At 52.9% G+C, this 19503-nt stretch overlaps 1 protein-coding gene across 1 annotated transcript; it reads left to right on the plus strand.

The window, feature by feature from the left end:
- The first annotated feature begins 271 nt into the window (after window positions 1-271).
- Csk (C-terminal Src kinase) lies at window positions 272-19237 on the plus strand. Its single transcript, XM_027923713.2, has 13 exons — window positions 272-858; window positions 14585-14664; window positions 15012-15125; window positions 15242-15354; window positions 15691-15910; window positions 16805-16898; window positions 17076-17141; window positions 17231-17330; window positions 17420-17510; window positions 17887-17960; window positions 18066-18261; window positions 18372-18458; window positions 18635-19237. Exons 2-13 carry the CDS (start codon window positions 14650-14652, stop codon window positions 18815-18817), a joined length of 1353 nt encoding a protein of 450 aa, XP_027779514.1. The 5' UTR covers window positions 272-858; window positions 14585-14649; the 3' UTR covers window positions 18818-19237.
- Window positions 19238-19503: the final 266 nt, after the last annotated feature.

A 19503-nucleotide genomic window follows, 5' to 3' on the forward strand; every position in this document is an offset into this window, starting at 1 on the left:
AGAGAGGACTGCGAGGCTGCTCCAAAACGAGATGGTGGGCCCTCGGGGAGAACACTTCGGGATACTTCACGCCCGAAGGCGGGTGGGGGCAGGGCGTGGGCGCGGACACACCCCCCGCAGTCCTCCCGGAGCCCAGGAGGGGGCGCTGTCCCGCAGGCCCACGCCCCGCTGCGCGCCGGGCAGGCCCCCTCGCGCAGGCGCGCTGCGGCGGGCGGAGGATCCGGGCCGCGCTTCCTCTCGCCAGGCCTGCGAGCTTCCTCCCAGCGGAGCCCGGGCTAGCAGAGGTTGGCCGCCACCGCTGCCGAGCCCGCCGCCGCCCTCCTGCTCCAGCGCCACCTTGCACACTGCCCCGGGGGTCCCGCCGGGGCGGGGTCCGAACGGGGCGACCACCCGGTCTCGCAGCCGTCGGGGCCGTCCCCCGGCCAGCCGACCCTCCCGCCCCGGCCAGTCTTCGGCCGCCCGAACCCCCGGGCTTGGAGCGCGGGGAGCCAGGCGGCCCCCAACCGAGCGTCCAGGGTGGCCCCGGGCCGCCGGCGAGACGTTCCAAAATCGAACCTTGGTAGCGGCGTTCGGAAGCGGAACTCTACCGGGGCCGCGCCGGCTACATTGTTTCCTCCCCCTGACTCCCTCCCGCCCCCTTCCCCCGCCTTTCTTCCCTCTCGGACCGGGGCCTTGCGGCTGTCCCCCTGCCTCTGTCAGGCCGTCCTTCCTCCCCCTTTTTTAGCATCCGTACCTCTTTGTATCGCACCCCCTGGGGACCCCCAGGCCCCTCCCCTCCCCCTTGGCCGCATGGACCGTCCTGCAGGCCGCTGATGCCGCCCGTGTCGAGGTGGCCCGGACCGCAGTGCCCTGAGAAAGGTGAGTGCTTGGCAGCCCGGGAGGAGCTGGGCGTCGGGTGTCCCCAGCCTCTCTTACCACCGCGGTCGCGTCCACTCCCATCCCCCACCTCCTTCACCCTCTCCTCCACGGGTTCGAATTCTCCCGGGAGTCTCTGTCAGAATCTTGCTGGGAAGGAGCCACCAGGGAGGTACGCTCAGCAGCCCAGCAGACTTCTTTGAGGTCTGTCCGAGTTCCCCCAGTGTGGAGCTCAGAGTAGGAGGTGTCTAGAGATCCAGGGCCCAGGAGAATAAGCCTGACTCCTGAGAGTTTGCCCTTTCCTGCCCAGGACCTCCTTGCAGATGCTCTGGTCCACTTGATTCTGACCCCTTCCTCCATTCCTACACTAAGGTACTCTGGCTCCAGACAGCCTAGGGCTCAGCCACCTCCCTTGAACTATGCTTGAAGCCCAGGTCCTGGGACTGAACCTGTCACCTTCTGCCTCTGGGAAGATCAGGCCTAAGCCAAGGGACCTCTGACCCCTGGGTGGAGAAACTGGGCAGGGCTTCTGTCTGGGGTGGAGGTAACACTGGGTAATAATAGCCTCATGCTCCCACCTCCTGGCACCCTGGAATGCCCATTCTCCCAGGTTCCTCTGGGCCCAGATGTTAAGAAGGGGTGTGTCCATCAACCAGATCTTTGGAACTTAACTAGGATTTCTCTTCACTGCCCATTTTGAAGACCAGGAACTTAGCCCAAAGGTGGGAAGGTAACTACTCCAGTCCTCTGGTGGAGGGAAGCCAGCTGTGTTTCACCTTCAGTTCTGCAAAGCTGGACTGCTATGGGTGGGAGGAAACCAGGCAGGCACTGTTACCTATCAAGGATGCAGGCCCCCTCCCTGGCCTAGGAGGGATCTTGTAGGATGAGCACGTGTTCCACTGCAGAGGACTAGAGAGGGCTTCCGGCCCCAGTTTTGTCTAGGTCTGGGCTCAGACAGCATCAGAACTACCCATAATATTTTTCCTTAATGTCCGAGCCTTGGTCCTACTGACAGGGGATGTGGTGAATGTGTGGGGTCACCTGTGTAGTATGGCACAGAAGTCTGCTGGCACTGAGTTCAAACAGTCTTGTGGTCAGTCCTGACCCAGCCCTCCCTACATGTTTGGCCTAGCAGGCACAGGAACACACCAAATTCAGATGGATAAGGTGAGATCTCTGTCTCCACTGGCAGCACCCTGTCAGGCATGGAAGCATCAGCTGAGTGAGGATACCACCAGGGCCCATTTCTAACACCTGTACCATAGGTGTTCCAGTGTCTTTCTTGGTGTGGTCACAGCAGGAATGGGGCAAAGGCAGCAGGAGTGAGCTTGGCTTTATAGCAAGATCCTCTGGTTCCCTGGAGAAGGCTGAGCCATGTCTGGGCCACCTTGGAGTCACCTGCAGTTTTGTCCTACTTGAGGTCCCCTGCTCTTGATTTAGGTTTTTCTTTTTTCTTCCCTCTCTTGTTTCCCTGACAAACATAGCAGAAGGGGCCCAGATGTCCTGAGCCTGTGAGGCTGTACTCACGTAGCCTCACACCCAGTCCTGACTTCCTTTCCATCCTGAGGAGCTGGGGCTGGGACCTAACATCTGACATAGTTGGTTGCTTCTTTACCAACTGTGAGCTGCAAGGGTGCGGCCCAGGATCCCCAAAGGCCTTTGTAGAAAGGAGCCTAACACAGGCTGACATATGTGCAGGGAGTTGTTTTTTTTTTTTAAATCTGAGCTCGGTTCTTTCCTCCCGCTCAGAAGTGGCTGCTCTTTTCCCTGCACTGGGTCAGGGCAAAGACCAGAAGATGAGTCCTTTCATTGCTGCAGGGGCACTTGGCCCCATGAGGCTGAGCCACAAGGAGCAAGTATTGGAGAGAGGGCAGAGTTCAGCCTCCCTCAAAATAGTACCTTGTGATTGTGTGACCTACATGGCCTAATGGGATGGAACTATCTGGGTCCAGTTCTGGACTCCATCTTTTGAGGGATTTCAAACCTTAACAAGTAGCCCTCAAAAAAACAGAACAGAGGCATTGAGTCTGGGAAAGAAGGTAGGGACAGATCCTCCTGTGTCTGAGAGGCTGTCCCAGGTGGAAAAAGCTGTCCCATGGTAGAAATGTCCTTAGACACCTGGGCCAGAACTGGGGCCAGGTGGGACCTAAGGTAGCAAATATGAGCTTTTTGGAAGAAAACTATGTACATACTAATTTTCTTAATTTAGAAAGTAACAAAATGGCTGCAAAAAACTTAGAAAACAAAGTTACCCACTATTTCTTTACTAGACAGTGACTTCTAGCATTTTGGAGTCCCTGCCAGTTTTTTCCTGATTTTCTTCCTTCGTCACTGTTTTCACTGGAGCACTGGAGAGTGGGTGCCGTGACACCTTCAATTCAGTACTGAGTGTATGGGCATTTTCTTATGGTGCTCCACAGTCTAAGTAACTGCCTAAATAGCTACAGAATATTCTAAGTAGCTCTGCCACAACAGCTTCACTCATCCCCTCTTACTGAGCACGCACTTCCCATCTGTTGCTGTTGTGGGGGTTGTTACTATGAGCCCCAAAAGCAGTCAGCAGAGAGCAGGCAACTTGGCACTCAAGCCACGTGGGTACCAGGCCTAGCCATGCCACTTAGGCCAGAATGAAGGGTTGGAAAGTCACTACCCTCTGAACCAGAGTTCCTTTGTATAAATAACAGGAATGGTGATGTATGCTTTAAAGGAAAGTGTGAGAAGTGTGAACTTGTTAACTGAGGAACTAGAAAATGCCTGGCATATCCTCTCTCCTCTCCCTCTGTAGATAGAGGTTGTCATTGAGGGGATTGCCCACTGCAGGCTGGCTCAAATGGAGGAAGACACCTGAGCCATGGGCCCAGCAGGGAGATGTTCCTGCCCAGCCCTCTGAAACCCACCTCCTCCCTCCAGGTAGTCCTCCAGGCTGTTCCAGCCTACACAGGGCCCCAGCTTCTGAGCTCCCACCAGCCCTACCAGGAAGTGGGAAGCACAGGCCTCTCCTGACTGACTTCCCTGAACCTGGCTCCATAGGCTGCATGATGCAGCCTGAAATGCCCATTGGTTATAGACTACACAGGTCAGAGGCATTTTGATAGAAGCAGATAGAGAATCCCGTTTTTTTCTACAGGGAGACTGAGGCCCAGAGGCAGAGGTTCTATGAGGTTCCAGGATACTATGGCCAGTGTGCTGCTCCGCCTCCCTGCCACCCCCAGCTCCCATGGTAGAAATGCCATTGCTATGTGATTGGCTGGCTCAGGGCATGGGCTGGCCCTGGGAAGATGGGCTGCTGGTTGATGTCCAGGGTCTGACCCCACCCATTTCCCTTCCGGTCTGCCAGTGTCAGAGCTGAGTGGAGGAGGCCTCTTGCCTTCCAGCTTCTGCAAGTATGTCCCAGTCCTGCATTCTCTTGTAGAAATAGAGGTCTCCTTAGCCTGAGCTTAGGCAGGGCATCCTGAGCCCCAACCCAGGGACAGCCAGGCCAGCTTCAGCTTCCGCTTCCCACCTTTCCCAGTGACCTGGCAGGGGAAGAAAGCTGAGGGGTAGGGTAGGGGGTATTCTAGAGCCTTCCAGCTCTAGAATGTTCCTTGGCAGGTGTTGCCCAGGTCTAACCTGAGTTTGTGCCATTGTGACAAACCTTGCTTCCCCTTATTCTGCTTCCATGCAGACTTGAAAAACTGGGAGTGTCCTCCAGGGGCCACCCTGTGGACAGTAGGAGCAAACTCTCAATTTGGCACTCCCTGGGTCCAAGAGACTATAGCCCCAGATGACTCTAAGGTGTCCCAGGGCTAACCTAGGCAAGGAGTCCTCCCTGAGGTGGCCCATTCAATGCAGAGGTCCCTCAGGCTTGTGACCTCGGACTCTGGCTGCCAGACTTCTTCCTCCTGCCTGGTCTTGGTACAGGGGAAGTGGGCATTACAGTTGCCCTCCTGTCCCACAGTTTGGGCTGGGATGAGGTCACAGGGTGGAGCCTCCCCAAGATGCTGGCCTGACTAGAGTGAGCCCTTTGGGTGTTTCTCAGTTTCCCCCACCCTTGGTTGAGGACAGGATGGGTGGAGGATCAGGCTGCCCCCCACGCCCGGCAGGGAGCACTGGCTCTCCCTCCTCCTCCCCTCTGGGTCCCTTCATCCAAGGACTGGAAATAGAATCCGCTAAGTAATGATTAAAGTCAAATTCAGACCTAAAAATAAAGAGCTGGTGAAGGAAGAGCTGGTGTGCTCCCTGTGTGGCTGAGGGAGAAACAAGCAGGGAGGGAGACTGGCTTTTTGTAGCTGAGCCCCTGTTCCCTGTGGTCAGGAGTGCTCCATGAATTGGGGGTGCTCTCTTATCAGGCATGATGCAGCCTGCAGTGCCCATCGGTTATAGACTGCTTGGATCAGAGGCATTTTGATAGAAGCAGATAGAGAATCCTGTTTGTTCTACTGGGAGACTGAGGCCCAGAGGCTGAAGTGGTTTGACTGGGAGCTCCCCTCCACAGGCCCCAGGGCTGGAGGCCCCACGGCCCAGCCCGCCCTTCCTCCCGCTCAGTTTCTCTTCCTGGTTCTGAGGCGCTGTGATGAGGATAGTTTCTCTTCACACACTTGCTGTGTACACCCTCCAACCGCAGCTTCCCTCCGCCCCTCCCCTCCCCTCTGTGGTCTATAACAAGCAAAAGAGGGGCTATTGTGCGCCCCCATGCCTGTCTTGCTCTCTGCATGGTTGGAAGCCTTGTGGGTGGGTGAAACTGGGTGTCTTCTCACCCTTGTCCATGTTGGCTGCTGCTTTTCAGCCCTGCCCAGCCTGCCGCTGGTCCTCACTCAGCCTTGTGCATCTATAGCCTTTGCTGTCCACACTGCCAGAAGATGGGGTGGGAGGTGCTAGGCTCTGCTGCTTGGCATAGAGGAGCCAGGCTCAGAGGAGTCCATCAGGAGAGGCCTGTGCTTCCCACTTCCTGGCAGGGCTGGTGGGAGCTCAGAAGCTGGGACCCTGGGTGGGCTGGAACAGCCTGGAGGACTTCCTGGAGGGAGGGAATAGGCACGTGAAAATCAAGAATCACTTGAAGACAGGCATGGTGGGGGCGGAGGTTCTTGTTTGGAGCTTCTTTCTCACAGGGGCTGCTGGCTTCTCTTGCTGAACCAGCCCTTGGCCTCTTCCTACCTCTACTTCCTAGAATAAGAGGGCCAAGTGCTAGGCAGATCCCCTTTACCCCAGTGCCCCCAATCTGTCCATTTTTAGGGTGTTATCTATCCTGCCTCAGGAAAGTTGAAAGAAAAGTCTCCTGACCAAGGTTCAGACAGATCTGAGCTCAAGTCTGTTCTAGCCTTTGGAAGCTAGGTGGCCCCCAGTGGGTAACCCTTATCAGAGCTTGTTTCTGCTTCTATCTAACAAGGATCAACAGTACTTGACTGTGAGTGTTTTTGTTTGTTTGTTTGTTTGTTTTTCCTTTAGGATTAAATAACCAACACAGATCCCTGAACCCAGTTGAACCAGTAGGCTGTACCTGCATGCTTTCATTTTTGCAGTCCATCCTGCAGGGGAGTGTTGACAGCCTCCTTTCCCCTCACGTGGGTAGTAAGCTATGTGTCCTTGTGTTAGCCCCAATAGCTTTGCCTTCCCAGCTGTGTTCTGTAGGTCCCAGTTTGGAAATAGGAAGACCAGAACTCTGAGGGCCAAAGTTTTAGACAGCTCATGGGCCTCTACCCTCAGTCTTCCCTCCTTTACCATGACTGAGAGACTTTGAAATGATGGACAAGGGCAATCCATAACTTTGAAGGGTTTGTGGAAGGTTAGTGCTGGGAAGCTGCATGTAAATGTAAGCAAATAAAGATGCAAAGACCACAGCCTGCACTAAGAGGGTTGTAGGGGAGCAGGGGCCTGGGTTATGGCCCTGGGGAGGCCCAGAGTCCCGGTTGCCCAGTGCATGTAGGTAATTAGGCTTCTGAGCGGTAATTAGAAACCTTTCTGGGCCAGGAGTGGCAGCCTCTAGCCGCAGTGGTGCCTGGGGGAGGAGGCTCCCCATTAGCCTCCTCTAACCCAGCCCCCACTGCTCCCAAACCGCTAGACAGGATTTCCGGTCCCACCAAGCCATTGGGGACAGGAAAAAAGCCAGTGAGTTGCTGTAATTTGGTTTTTAACATTTTTCAGTCATTAAACTCACCGCTTTCCTTAGGTTGGGGTACTGAAGGCTAAAGGGAGCCTCAGAGGTGAGGGTAGGACAGCATGTACTGGAGCCAAAGGAGGCCATCCTTTTACTCCCTTCCGACTCCCAGGGAACTTTAGGCATTTCCAAAGGTCTTGTGCCTGATCCTACTGCTCCCTGCCCCTCCCCCCCCCCCCCCCCAGACATCTCTGCAATGAGTGTACCTGCCCAGGCTTTCTGGGATCACTAGGAAACCTCTAGCCCCACCACCTGGTGTGTGGCCAGGGGATATAAGTGCTGTCAGCCTGGGTGCCTTATGCAGAACCAGGGGTGGGGCTGATTTTATTGCTGCCAAACCAGCCCAACTGCTGGCCCGGGGTGGGGGAGCCCCACCCTCCTCAGGTGCTCTGCCCTTTCCAGGGGGCGTGCCCAAGTCTGAAACTTAATTCTGCCTGTGTCTGCTCTGTGACCTGTTGGAAACTTGGGGGATGAGCTCAAAGCCTCCTTGGGCCTTCAGTCTTGATTAACTCCCTCCATACTGCAGTTGGAATCTTAACCTTGCCCTGTTCTAGGGCATCCCTCCAATCCTCTCCCTCTTACTTTCCCCTGAGATCCTTCCAGCTCCAGCTCCCTTCCTCCTTTCCACTTTTCCTCTTTGATTTTTTCCTGGATGGCCCCTGTCCTTCCTCAGTTTTGTTGTTGTTTTTTAAACAGCACAGAGATGGAACCCAGGGCCTGGGGCATTCTAAGCAGGTGTTTTGCCACTTGAGTTACATCCTGTCCTCAATCTTTTGAGCCTCTGAGCACACTAAGTCATGGTTGACCATTCTGTAGTCAGACAGAAGCCAGGTCTGTATTCTTTTGGGGTCTCCTGCACCTAGCCCTGGGATGGGCACAGAGGAAAAGCTCATGAATTGATTTCCAGGGGCAGGACCTTTTGGGCCCTTTCTTCCTCCTGCCCATCCTGGCCCACCAAATATGACACTGGACAGAGGAAGGTCCCTGAGCTATTGGTTCAAAAGAGCAAAAGGCAAGGTAGAACCTTCCTGTTGCTTCCAGTGGTTGCCCCCATCCTTGCAAGGTCTAGCAATTATGTATTCAGTTGTATTATTCAGCTATCATATATTCAGTCTCAAGACCAGAGTCTCTAGGGGCCATGGCCTCAAGTCCCCCCAGGTCTCTAGTACACTTCCCTTTTCAGTGGGTATTTTTAGCTGGGTGTAAACAGTTACTGAAGCTCCCACGCCCCATTAAGCAGTGGAGTTTTGATGAGGGGGCAGGGCAGGGGCCCCTTAACTTACCCTGATCATCGGCATGTGTCTGGCTTTGGGGGTCTACAGCTGCCTCCAGGGCAGGGAAAGGGCAGCCAGGGAGTTTCTGGGCTCCCAATTTCCTTTCCGTCCCCCCTCCCTGATAGCCTAGGCTCCCAAGAAAGGCCTGCCTGAGGCTGTGGCCACTGACCTCAGTGCTTGGGCACAATGCCCGGCCTGTTCCCAGGACCCTAGCACAAGGGCTGCTGGGAGCAGGGTTTAGGGCAGAAAGTCAGAGTGAAGCATTGGTCCTGCCACATCCCAAGCCCCCTTTCCTCCAACCCTGTGGGAGTGGGGGTGACAGCTGCTGTCCCTTTGGGGTTAAATATAGTTTTCCAGTTATAGGACCTCAGTGTGGCACAGCCAGTCTGGTTTCTCCCTTTTGTTCGTTCTTCATTCATTCAGCACTTCTTTACTGAGCAGGCACTCTGGGCCCAGCCCATGTTGGGGATGCAGTTATGAGTCAGAACTAACTTTCCCCCTGCAGAGCTCCTAGTACGCCCTAAACCACAGGCCATGGCCAGTGAGGTTCTCGCTGCATTGCTAGAATGTGAGACCCTGGAGGCAGGCAGCCAGCATAGCTGGGAAACCAAGGAAGACTCTTGGCAGAGGTGGTTTTCAGAAAGTGACATTTTCAATTTTATTTTTAGGGGGAAGGCAATAGGTGCATATATTTTAAAAAATAAATAAATGCAGCCCAAAAAACCCAAAATATCAAATATGAGTAAAAAGAAAGTATTCCTTGAATTTGATCCTACTCTCCCATCCCATCTCTGAGGCAACCTCTGTTATTTTTTTCCTGTGTCTTTCCAAAGATAACCTAGACATACCTGAGTCTATGGATATGTTGTATGTCTTCAAAAACAACTCATACAGGTGGTGCATGCCTGTAATCCTAGCGATTTGGGAGGCGGAGACAAGGAGGATCACAAGTTTGAAGCCAATTTCAGAAACTTATCGAAACCCTTGTCTCAAATTAAAAAAAAAAAAAAAAAAAAGCGGGATGCTGTTGCACATGCCTGTAATCCCTGCAGCTTGGGGGACTGAGGCAGGAGAATCAAGAGTTCAAAGCCAGCCTTAGCAACTTAGCAAGGCCCTAAGCAACTCAGCAAGACCCTATCTCTAGAAAAAAATGTAAAAAGTTTGGGGATGTAGCTCAGTGGTTAAGCACCCCTAGTTGATCCCTGGTATCACACACACCAAAATAATAATAATAATTAAAAAATAGAAAGGGCTTGGGATGTAGCTCAGTGGTAGACTGCTTTGGGGTTCAATCCCTAGTACTGCCTGCAAAAAAAGAAAGAAAGAAAAACACATCTACTCATGGTGTACGACAGATGATCTGTACCCGGTTGTATTCCGTAGCCTTTTTCTTTCTTTCTTTTTTTTTTTTTTTTTTTTTGTGTGTGTGTGTGTGTTTTAAACCACCAAAAGTTGAAATAATAGCCAGGAATGGTGTTTCCCACCTATAATCCCAGCTACTGGGGAGGCTGAGGCAGTAGAATTTCAAGTTCAAGGCCAGCCTGTGCAACTTAGCAAGACTCTGTCTCAAAAATTAAAAAGGACTGGAGGTGGGGAATGTAGAGCAGTGGTAGAGCACTTACCTGGCATGCACAGAGCCAATAGTACATACACATGCAGAGTTGAAATGGATACTCATAAATCCTTCACTCAGATCTGCCAGTTCTTGACATTTTCCTGAATTGTCTTATCTCTTTTATCTATATAAATACATACGAAAATGCATTTTTTTTGCTGAGTTTAGTGCTGCATGTATCATGTTTTTCCTGAGAACCTATGTATCTTTTACATAATTACACTTAGGAAAGTTGACATTAATTCCATATTATCTTACTATTCCTATTTCCCAATTGTCCTCAAATGATTTTTTTTTTTTTCGGTACTGGGGATTGAACCCAGGGGCACTTAACCATTGTGCCACATTTTCAGCCCTTTTTATTTTTTGAAATGGGTCTCTCTTAAGTTGCTTAGGGCCTCGCTAAGTTGTTGAAGCAGGTTTGAATTCATGATCTTCCTGACTCAGCCTCCCAAGCTACTGGGATTCCAGGCATGTGCCACTGTGCCCAGCTCAGACGATTATTCCTAGTTTGTTTTTTTTTCTCCCTGATCCAGAATCCAATTCAGGATCACTCATTAAATCTTGTTATGTTTGTTTAGTGTCCAATTTTTTTAAAATACTTTTTTAGATGTTGATGGACTTTTATTTTATTCATTTATTTATATGCTGTGCTGAAAATCAAACGCAGTGCCTCACACTTGCTAGGCAAGCACTCTACCACCAAGCCAAAATCCCAGCCTCTAGTGTCCAATTTAACTAAAACATCATCCTAACCTTTTTGTTGCTGTTTTTTGATTTCGGGGTATTCTTGGTTTTGTTTTATGTTTTATAACATTGGCCTTGAGAGTTTGAACTGGTTGTTTTGGATTTGTTGAATTGCTTTCCTCATTCAAATCAAGCTGAACAGCACTGGCAGGAATACCACATAGGTTGAGACTGGGTTCTCAATGCATCACAGGAGGACACACTTGGTATCTGTTTGTCTCCTTATTGATGGTGCTCAACTTCATATGATTCCTTGGTTGAGGTGTTTGTCAGCTCTCCCTACTTTTAAGATTCTCTTTCCCCTTTCTGATTAATCCAGAGGGTAATGCTTAGAAGCTTTAGTGACACTTGGGCTGGTGTTTTTCCATTTTATTTTCTGTATCATGGGAAATCTTCCTAATCCTCACCTAGAGATAAGTTCTGATTCCACTATGGCTGAAGATGCTGTTCCCTCTCTGGAATTTGATTTGTTTATTCAGTCCCCCATTAATGGGCATAAAGTCTTTCTTCCCATCTCTTGCTACTAGGAACAGTAGTTCTACTACATTTTAGGGGGGCATGTGCGCAGCAGAAGCATTCCCCTGCTGCACCCCCAAGGTTGAATGGATGTTCTCTAGGTGAAGAGAGAGGGAGCAGGGAAGGAATGGCAAGGAAGGGAGGTGGGAAGAATGTAGGTAATAGCCAGTGGGAAATAAGTCTGGCCAAAGTACTGGGAGCTAGCAAGTCCCAGAAAGGTCAAGTGACTCCCCAGGTCACACAGCAGTTGGTGGCAGAGGCATGTCTAGGACTCAGAGCGCCTGACTCCCTGGACAGTGTTCTGCAGATAATCTTATGAAGGACCCTTCTTTGTCCTTGACGCAGGCTGGATTGTGGAGGCCTAAGATTGCATTCATCTCTCTCAGCCACTGTCTCTCATGACTCAGGCCTAGAAGGGAAGGGGTTCACTTCCTGGGGATCCCTTAAGGAGGAGGCCCCAGCCTGGGTACTATAGGGGACTGCTGAGCCATCCTGGGCTCAGGATCTCACCAGGGAAGAGCCTCCCAGAAGGGCCAGCAACTCCACTCCTCTGAGCAGCCCTTGGAACTGCAGGTTCTCACTGAGAATTACAGAGGAAATGGGTCCCAGAGGCACAGCTAGTAGAGTAAAGGTAATGGGTTTGGCTCCTCTCTGAGTCTAGAGCTTCTGATTTTCAAAGCCCCACCCCTCTAGACGGCCCACCCTGGACACTCCTGGGCTTGCCCCTTCCTCTGAGCACTAATGTCTTAGACTCTTATGGCTGCTTCTCTCCCCCACACTGCTCTGCGCTGACCCAGCCTCATGGTTCCCAGTCCAACAGCAACTCCTGGGGGCATAGTGTGGGCACATAAGACAAGGGGTCTTAGGTGCCAGGAGGACTGCGGAGCAGATCAGGAGTCTGGAATAGGACTCCAGAAGCTCATTCAAGGTGTGACGACCCCTGGCAAGGCCTCATGCCCCTCTGGGCCTCACTTGAAGTCCTCATCTGTAAAATGGAGATAATAATAGCCTGTCTCTCAGAGTTATTAGGATTGGGTGAACAATGACGTGCCAAGGACAGGGCCTGGCACTGGATAAGTGCTCAGAAAACAGGACCTGTTATTATTTTTATTATTATCATTGAGGCAGCAGGGAGGTGGCAGCAGCAGCTGCAGGCTGGGAAGGAGTGTTTGCAAACTGACAGCTGGAAGGGTGACTAACAGGGCAACAGCCTCCGCGCCCTCCTGTGGTGGCAGCCGGTTTTGAGTTTGGGGAAGCTGGGGGAGGTGTGGGGATGTGGAATACTGGCAGGGCCTTCTGGCTAAAAGGACCTGAAGTTTGGGGACCAAGCCAACCACAGTGGAACCCCAACTCAAGCTTGGAATGTCATTCCTAACTAGCTTTGTGATCTTAGGCAAGTTGTTCACTCTCTGGAGCCTCAGTTTCCTAGTCTGTAAAATGAGAGTAAGGAGAGCTCACAGCTCCCTGTAGCATGCATCTTGTTGGGCCCAAGTGCAGGTTCCTGTACTCGTGGTGGCTCAGTCATGTGAATGTGGCTGTGGAAATCCAAGCTCATCCTCCATGGGCCTCCCCTGAATAGACAGCAGAGGTTGACAGGCTGCCTCTGGATGTGGGAAGGGCTGTGTGTTCTGCAGAGATGAGGAGCAGGGCATGCTAAACAAGTTCGGGGTCTCATTGCACTTCCTCCACAACCTGCTTGCATGGGGCCTCTGTGCTCCACTTAAGGAAGAGGGATGTTCAGAAGGGTTGAGTCATTCACCCTGAGTTGCATGGCAGAGCAAGGTTTGAAATCCAGATCTGCCTGACTGTGTAGAGCCAGGAGTATGGCGTAGAAGTGGTCATTTTCCCTGGTTCCTTTCTCCTCAGCTTCTGCTGGGCTCCAGGATTAAGGATCCAAACCTCCCTAGGCCACATTGCCCTCAGAATCCATCCCCTGTTTCATACAGTAGATTAGAAGCCCCCCTGCAACCTGCAAGGTTTATGTCAGGCCCAAACCTTCGATACAGCAGAGACAAGGCTGGGCTTTGGAAGTTTGGGGTCATGGAGTTCCAGGTGAAGCCTGTCCTGCCTTTCTTCCTCATTGACTTCCATCCTAGCCAGTTTCTCAGGCTATGCCTGTCTCCTCCCTACACCAATACCCTTGCTCTGGCTGCCACACCAATTTCTCTCTGGGGTACCTTCTCTGACCTTCCCTCTGTTTTTGTAAACCCTCCAGTCTTCAGGGCTCAGCTCAGTACTCCCCAAACACACCTCTGCACTGAAATGTTCTCTCCCACTATCTGATTGGAGGCAGTTGATCATGTTTGTTACCATCAGCCCAGCTGCTGAACCCCTCCATCCCATCAAAATAAGCATGATGACAAGGTTCATGGAGAAGTCTCTGTCCCAATGAAAATGTGGCCACAGAGTTGCCTCTGGACTGTGTTTGGGAAGGTGGTGGTGGTGGAAGGAGTCAGGCACAGGTGTGCAGATAAGGTTTGCTTGCTGCTCTTGGAATGTGGGGTTGGTTGGGGTAGTCCTTGGGGTGGTTCAACTTCGTTGAAGTAAACACAACCAAGAAGTTCACCAGTCATAAGGGTGAAGTTCAGTGAATTGCCACAGAGTGCACCCACTCCATGACTGGGTTCAAATGTTTCATATAACCATCACCCAGAGGTTCCCTCTTGCCCCTTCCAGTCTTCCTCAAAGGGTGGTCATCTGACAGTATGAATTGGTTTGGCCAGATTTTGAGCTTCATACAAATGGAATCACATAGTATGTGTTTTTCTGTTTCTGGCTTCTTGGTTTGTGTTATGTTTAGGAATTCATCAAGGCTGTTTTGTAGCTGAAGTGTATTGTGCTTGTCCCTGTACAATGTCTCCTCTTGTAACCATTTTATTCTCTGGGCACCTGAGCCCATCCCAATCTGCGATTTACTACAAAATATTCATCTGAGTGAGCCTGTGCCTGTCCTGGTGGACATGTGCCTTGTTTTTTTCTTGGTATGTACCCAGAAGGGGGCTCTATACACCAGGGCAAGCTTTTGTAGAGGAATCTGGTAGGCCCACAGAACACACGGGACTTTCCCAGGTGACACAGCACCTTCTGAGTCTCACAAAGCTGTCCTGGGCTTCCTTTCTCTCCAGGCCAGCTGCTGCCCCAAGCTTGGGACTGTTGGGCAGTTGGCTCTAGTGCTGCTGACTCTCCAAGCCTCCTTTGCTCCCCTTGGTCATTCCAATGGACCTCTAAGGCCCCCTGTGTACTTAGGGTTGATGGCTGCCTCTGATCCTGGGAGACTTCATGCTCCTGCCTCAGTCTGGAGAAAACAGCCCTGCCCCCACATTCCAGCTCTTGGAAGCCTTGGCACCTGATCAACTCCTTTTGGGGAAGGAGTCAAGTCAATCCCAGTATGGGTAGAGGCCATCTCTTCTTACCCCTCCTCAATCTTCATCTTTCTCCCCACAGCTCTAATGGTACCAAGTGACAGTTCAGCCTTCCTGTGACACGGAGACGCCAGATCTCCTGAGAAGATGTCAGCAATACAGGTACCGGAGGTGCAGATTTCAGGCATTTCTGCGTCCCTGTCACCCCCCAGGGGTGCTCAGTAAAAGAGCAGGGGGAGCTTAGATGAGCCTGCCTTCATTATTCCCACCCTCTGTCCCAACCCAGGCTTTCAGTAAAGTAAAATTCCAGCACCCACTGTCAAGACACAGGGCCTCAAGATAAGAGCACAGGTCTGGGGTGGTAAGGAAGGGACCCAGAGTTCTCAGGAAAGAGACACATCACCCAGGCTCATGAGTTAAACTGAGAGTCTATGACATCAAAGGCATGCAGGCAGGTGGGTGGAGAGGAGGCCCAGGATGCCTCTACCCACCTGTCACCTGCCCTTCAGGCCGCCTGGCCATCCGGTACAGAATGTATTGCCAAGTACAACTTCCACGGCACTGCTGAACAGGACCTTCCCTTCTGCAAAGGAGATGTGCTCACCATTGTGGCTGTCACCAAGGTACTCAGGGACCTTATGACCACCTCACCTTCCCACCTCTGGGACTTCCTTCTGGGTTTGGTTCACTTGCAGGGGAGGGTGGACCTGAGGATGTATCTGGGCTACCCTCTCACCAGGACCCCAACTGGTACAAGGCCAAGAACAAGGTGGGCCGTGAAGGCATCATCCCAGCCAACTATGTCCAGAAGCGGGAGGGCGTGAAGGCAGGCACCAAACTCAGCCTCATGCCGTGAGTACCACACGATGGGGACAGGGTAAAAGAGGAAGTGGGCGTGGTCCTTCCAGAAGAGCATCAGAGGAAAGCCTGGGGCCAGAGTAAGGGACTTGTATGTAGGTCCAAGAGGAGGGACAAGACATCAGGCCAGACCTCACAGAGGGAGGAGCAGGAGGGGTTTGACAAGGACAGAAGAAAAAAGAGACATGAAGCAGATAAGGACCTTGGTAGCCTGGCTGAGCGAGTGGGAGCTCCAGGAACAGAGGAAGCACTTTCAGAAAGCAGAGCATTAGGCACCAGGGTGGTCAGTACCCTTGGGCCACTGTGACCCCTGGCCACACCACTCCCCAGCTGGTTCCATGGCAAGATCACACGGGAGCAGGCTGAGCGGCTTCTATACCCACCGGAGACAGGCCTGTTCCTGGTGCGGGAAAGTACCAACTACCCCGGGGACTACACACTGTGCGTGAGCTGTGACGGCAAGGTGGAGCACTACCGCATCATGTACCATGCCAGCAAACTCAGCATTGACGAAGAAGTGTACTTCGAGAACTTAATGCAGCTGGTGGAGGTGAGGGTGGGAGGGTACCTGTAGGTGGCCTCACCATCCCCACATATACCCCAAACTTATCTGTGGATACTGACACACAACCCTAGATTCTAGCTCTAGTCCTACCTGCTTCTTCTGGTGGGCTAACCCAGACATGTTGGCGATCTCTAAGCCCCTGTTTTCCTCACACTTTGGTGGAGCACCTGCTGCATGCCAGGACTGACCTCTGATCCTATAATCCTCCCCTAAGGAAGGTGGCATTATCCCCGTTTTGTGTACTAAGACATAAAGGTTCAAAGCAATTAAGGGCCCCCAGCTATATATTGGAGGTTCTAGGACTGGAGTCCGAGTCTCTTTCATCCTAGAACTCCCTTCCCTCCATTTGCATAACCACATGCCCAGATGTATATATGTAAACAGGAGCCCTACACCTTGATGGTCAGGTGCCTCTAGCTTCCCCTGCATGGACATGCTCACAGGTTCTTGCAGCTTCCAAGACCAGCTCTTTCAGATCTAGCCCAGCCACACCTGGCATCCAGTAGCTGCCGGTGGCTTCCCAGATGCCTCCAGACTCACTTTGCTGTCTTGGCAAAGGAAGGTGGGGTCCTGAGCACACCTGGCTAGAGGTTGGCATTAGGACCAAACCAGAGTTTGCCCTCTACCTCAGGATTCTGGTGAGCCTGAGTGGTAGCAACAGCCAGCTGTCTGTCCAGCAGCTGGGTGTAGGGTGGCATGGGAAATGGACAGACATTCCTGCCCTGCCAGAAATGGGGAGCCCTTCCTATGCAAATAGTTCCAGGAGGGTGGGGTCAGCCTCTGCTGCCCTCTGGTGGTCAGGCCTGAGCAGTGCATACTAGCTGAGAGGACATGGGGCCCATTGGAGGCTGACCTAAGCACCTGCCCTCCTCTCCCCAGCACTACACCACTGATGCAGATGGACTCTGCACACGCCTCATCAAACCAAAGGTCATGGAGGGCACAGTGGCAGCCCAGGATGAATTTTACCGCAGTGAGTGCATCTACCCCCAAACCTACTCACCTGCCTCCCCACCCCCAGGCCTCTGGCTCTGCCCCCATTCTGGAGGCCTAAAGACCACAAGTCTAGAGACAGTCCAGTCTGTCTGTCCCATCAGGGGCTGATCTTTGGCCTGTCCAGCATCCACACCCTCACTGACCCCTCCCACAGGTGGCTGGGCACTGAACATGAAGGAGCTGAAGCTGCTGCAGACCATTGGGAAGGGAGAGTTTGGAGGTGAGCTGGAGGGTCTAGGAGCCTGGGAAGAGCTGGGAGTGGGGATGTCTGGGGAGTCCAGGAACAGCCCTCAATTCTTCTCCCTCCAGATGTAATGCTGGGTGATTACCGGGGGAACAAAGTTGCTGTCAAGTGCATTAAGAATGATGCCACCGCCCAGGCCTTCCTGGCCGAAGCCTCTGTCATGACGTGAGTTGGGTGGAGGCAGGGGGAGGCTGCCCACAGGCAAGGGGTGGGGGGCAGGCTCCAAAGGCTCCAACCACCCTGTCCTGCCCCAGGCAACTTCGGCACAGCAACCTGGTACAGCTTCTCGGTGTAATTGTAGAGGAGAAGGGCGGGCTCTACATTGTCACTGAGTACATGGCCAAGGTGAGCACCTGCCCAAATCCTGGCTGGATCTACCTCCTTGACTCCCCCTGCCCCCACCCCAACTGAGCTTTGAAATCACTAGGGCTGGACTTTTGTCCTAGCCCATCATTTGCTGACCATGACTTTGAAGAGTTCAGGTTACCTCTCCAAGCCAGTTTCCTCATCTGTGAAATGAAGATGATAATAATAAAGCCTACCTCAGAGATTCTGTGAGGGTTGAGGGATAATGCTGACATGGTGTCCAGCAGCAATGTCCCGCTCCTTCCCTCTTCCTACTCCCCTGGTGTTGCCATTTACCTAGCCCTCAAGCCCACTGTCCAGAGGGCTACAGGGCAAATCTGACCTGAGGGGCTGATCTTGTCTGTCTTGCCCCCAGGGCAGCCTGGTGGACTACCTGAGGTCTCGGGGTAGGTCGGTGCTGGGCGGAGACTGTCTCCTGAAGTTCTCACTGTGAGTGAAGCAGTCCCTGGGGTTGGGGTGAGGGTTCTAGGAAGACCCCCCAACCTGCTGTGGGAGCCCTGATCTGAGGGGCCATGTGACTGGCCTGCCCCCCAGAGACGTCTGTGAGGCCATGGAATACCTAGAGGGCAACAACTTTGTGCACCGGGACCTGGCTGCCAGAAATGTGCTGGTGTCTGAGGACAATGTGGCCAAGGTCAGCGACTTCGGCCTCACCAAGGAGGCCTCCAGCACCCAGGACACAGGCAAACTGCCAGTCAAGTGGACAGCCCCCGAGGCTCTGAGAGAGAAGGTGGGACCAGCCTTCCCCTGGGTCCTAAGCTGTGGTGGGCTAGGATTCTGTGTCACCCACCACCCCTAGATTCTCAGGATCTGACATTTCTTCTCCCATCCACGTATCAGAAATTCTCCACCAAGTCTGACGTGTGGAGCTTTGGAATCCTTCTCTGGGAAATCTACTCCTTTGGGCGAGTGCCTTACCCAAGAATTGTGAGTCTGGGCGCTAGGGCCTAGTGCATGGCTGGGACTGATAGAATGGCAGGGGTGTGTCATCCCACTGGGTCTGAGGTATTGCTGAAAGGGGGGGTCCCTGAAGAGGGATGCCAGGTAGGAGTCCTCTATGTGGTCAGGCACTACACTAATATGAACCACTCATCTTCCCACAGCCCCTGAAGGACGTTGTCCCTCGGGTGGAAAAGGGCTATAAGATGGACGCCCCAGATGGCTGCCCACCCGCAGTCTATGAGGTTATGAAGAACTGCTGGCATCTGGATGCCACCACGCGGCCCTCCTTCCTCCAGCTTCGAGAGCAGCTTGAACACATCAAAGCCCATGAGCTGCACCTGTGACCTCTGCTTCCACCCAGGTCATGGGCCTGTGGGGACTGAACCTGGAAGAACACAGACCTGGTGCCCCTGCTGCTCGCTGGGCCCAAACCTGAACTGAGCCCCAGTGGGCTGGCAGGCTTCTTTCCTCTGCCCAGCCTGTCCCCTCTGGCCCCCAGGCACCCCACCTAAGCCTGGCACCTTCTCTCATGGACCCACCTGTAGGCTTGGGGTGCCTGCCCACTGCAGGGGCCAGGAAGGGAGGCGGCTGAGGAGTGGAGGCAGTGCCCCCATCACAGTCAGCCATCTCCTGGCCTCCCATCGCTCGCCTTCTTAGAGTTTTATTCCTTTACTTTTTTGAGATTTTTTTCCGTGTGTTTATTTTTTATTATTTTTCAAGATAAGGAGAAAGAAAGTACCCAGCAAATGGGCATTTTACAAGAAGTACGAATCTTATTTTTCCTGTCCTGCCCCCCCAGGGTGGGGGGGACTGGCCCCTTTCTAGGGACCCATGCCCCAGCCTCGTTCCCCATTCCGTGTTCTGTGTCCCGTGTCGCCTCGGTCGCCCGTGTTTGCGCTTGACCATGTTGCACTGTTTGCATGCGCCCGAGGCAGACGTCTGTCAGGGGCTTGGATTTCATGTGCCGCTGCCGCTCGCCTACCTGCCTTGTGAGATGGAATCGTAATAAACCACTCCATGAGGACACCGC

This window comes from Marmota flaviventris, chromosome 2 (genome assembly GCF_047511675.1).
Source record: "Marmota flaviventris isolate mMarFla1 chromosome 2, mMarFla1.hap1, whole genome shotgun sequence".
Classification (NCBI taxonomy): Eukaryota; Metazoa; Chordata; class Mammalia; order Rodentia; family Sciuridae; genus Marmota; species Marmota flaviventris.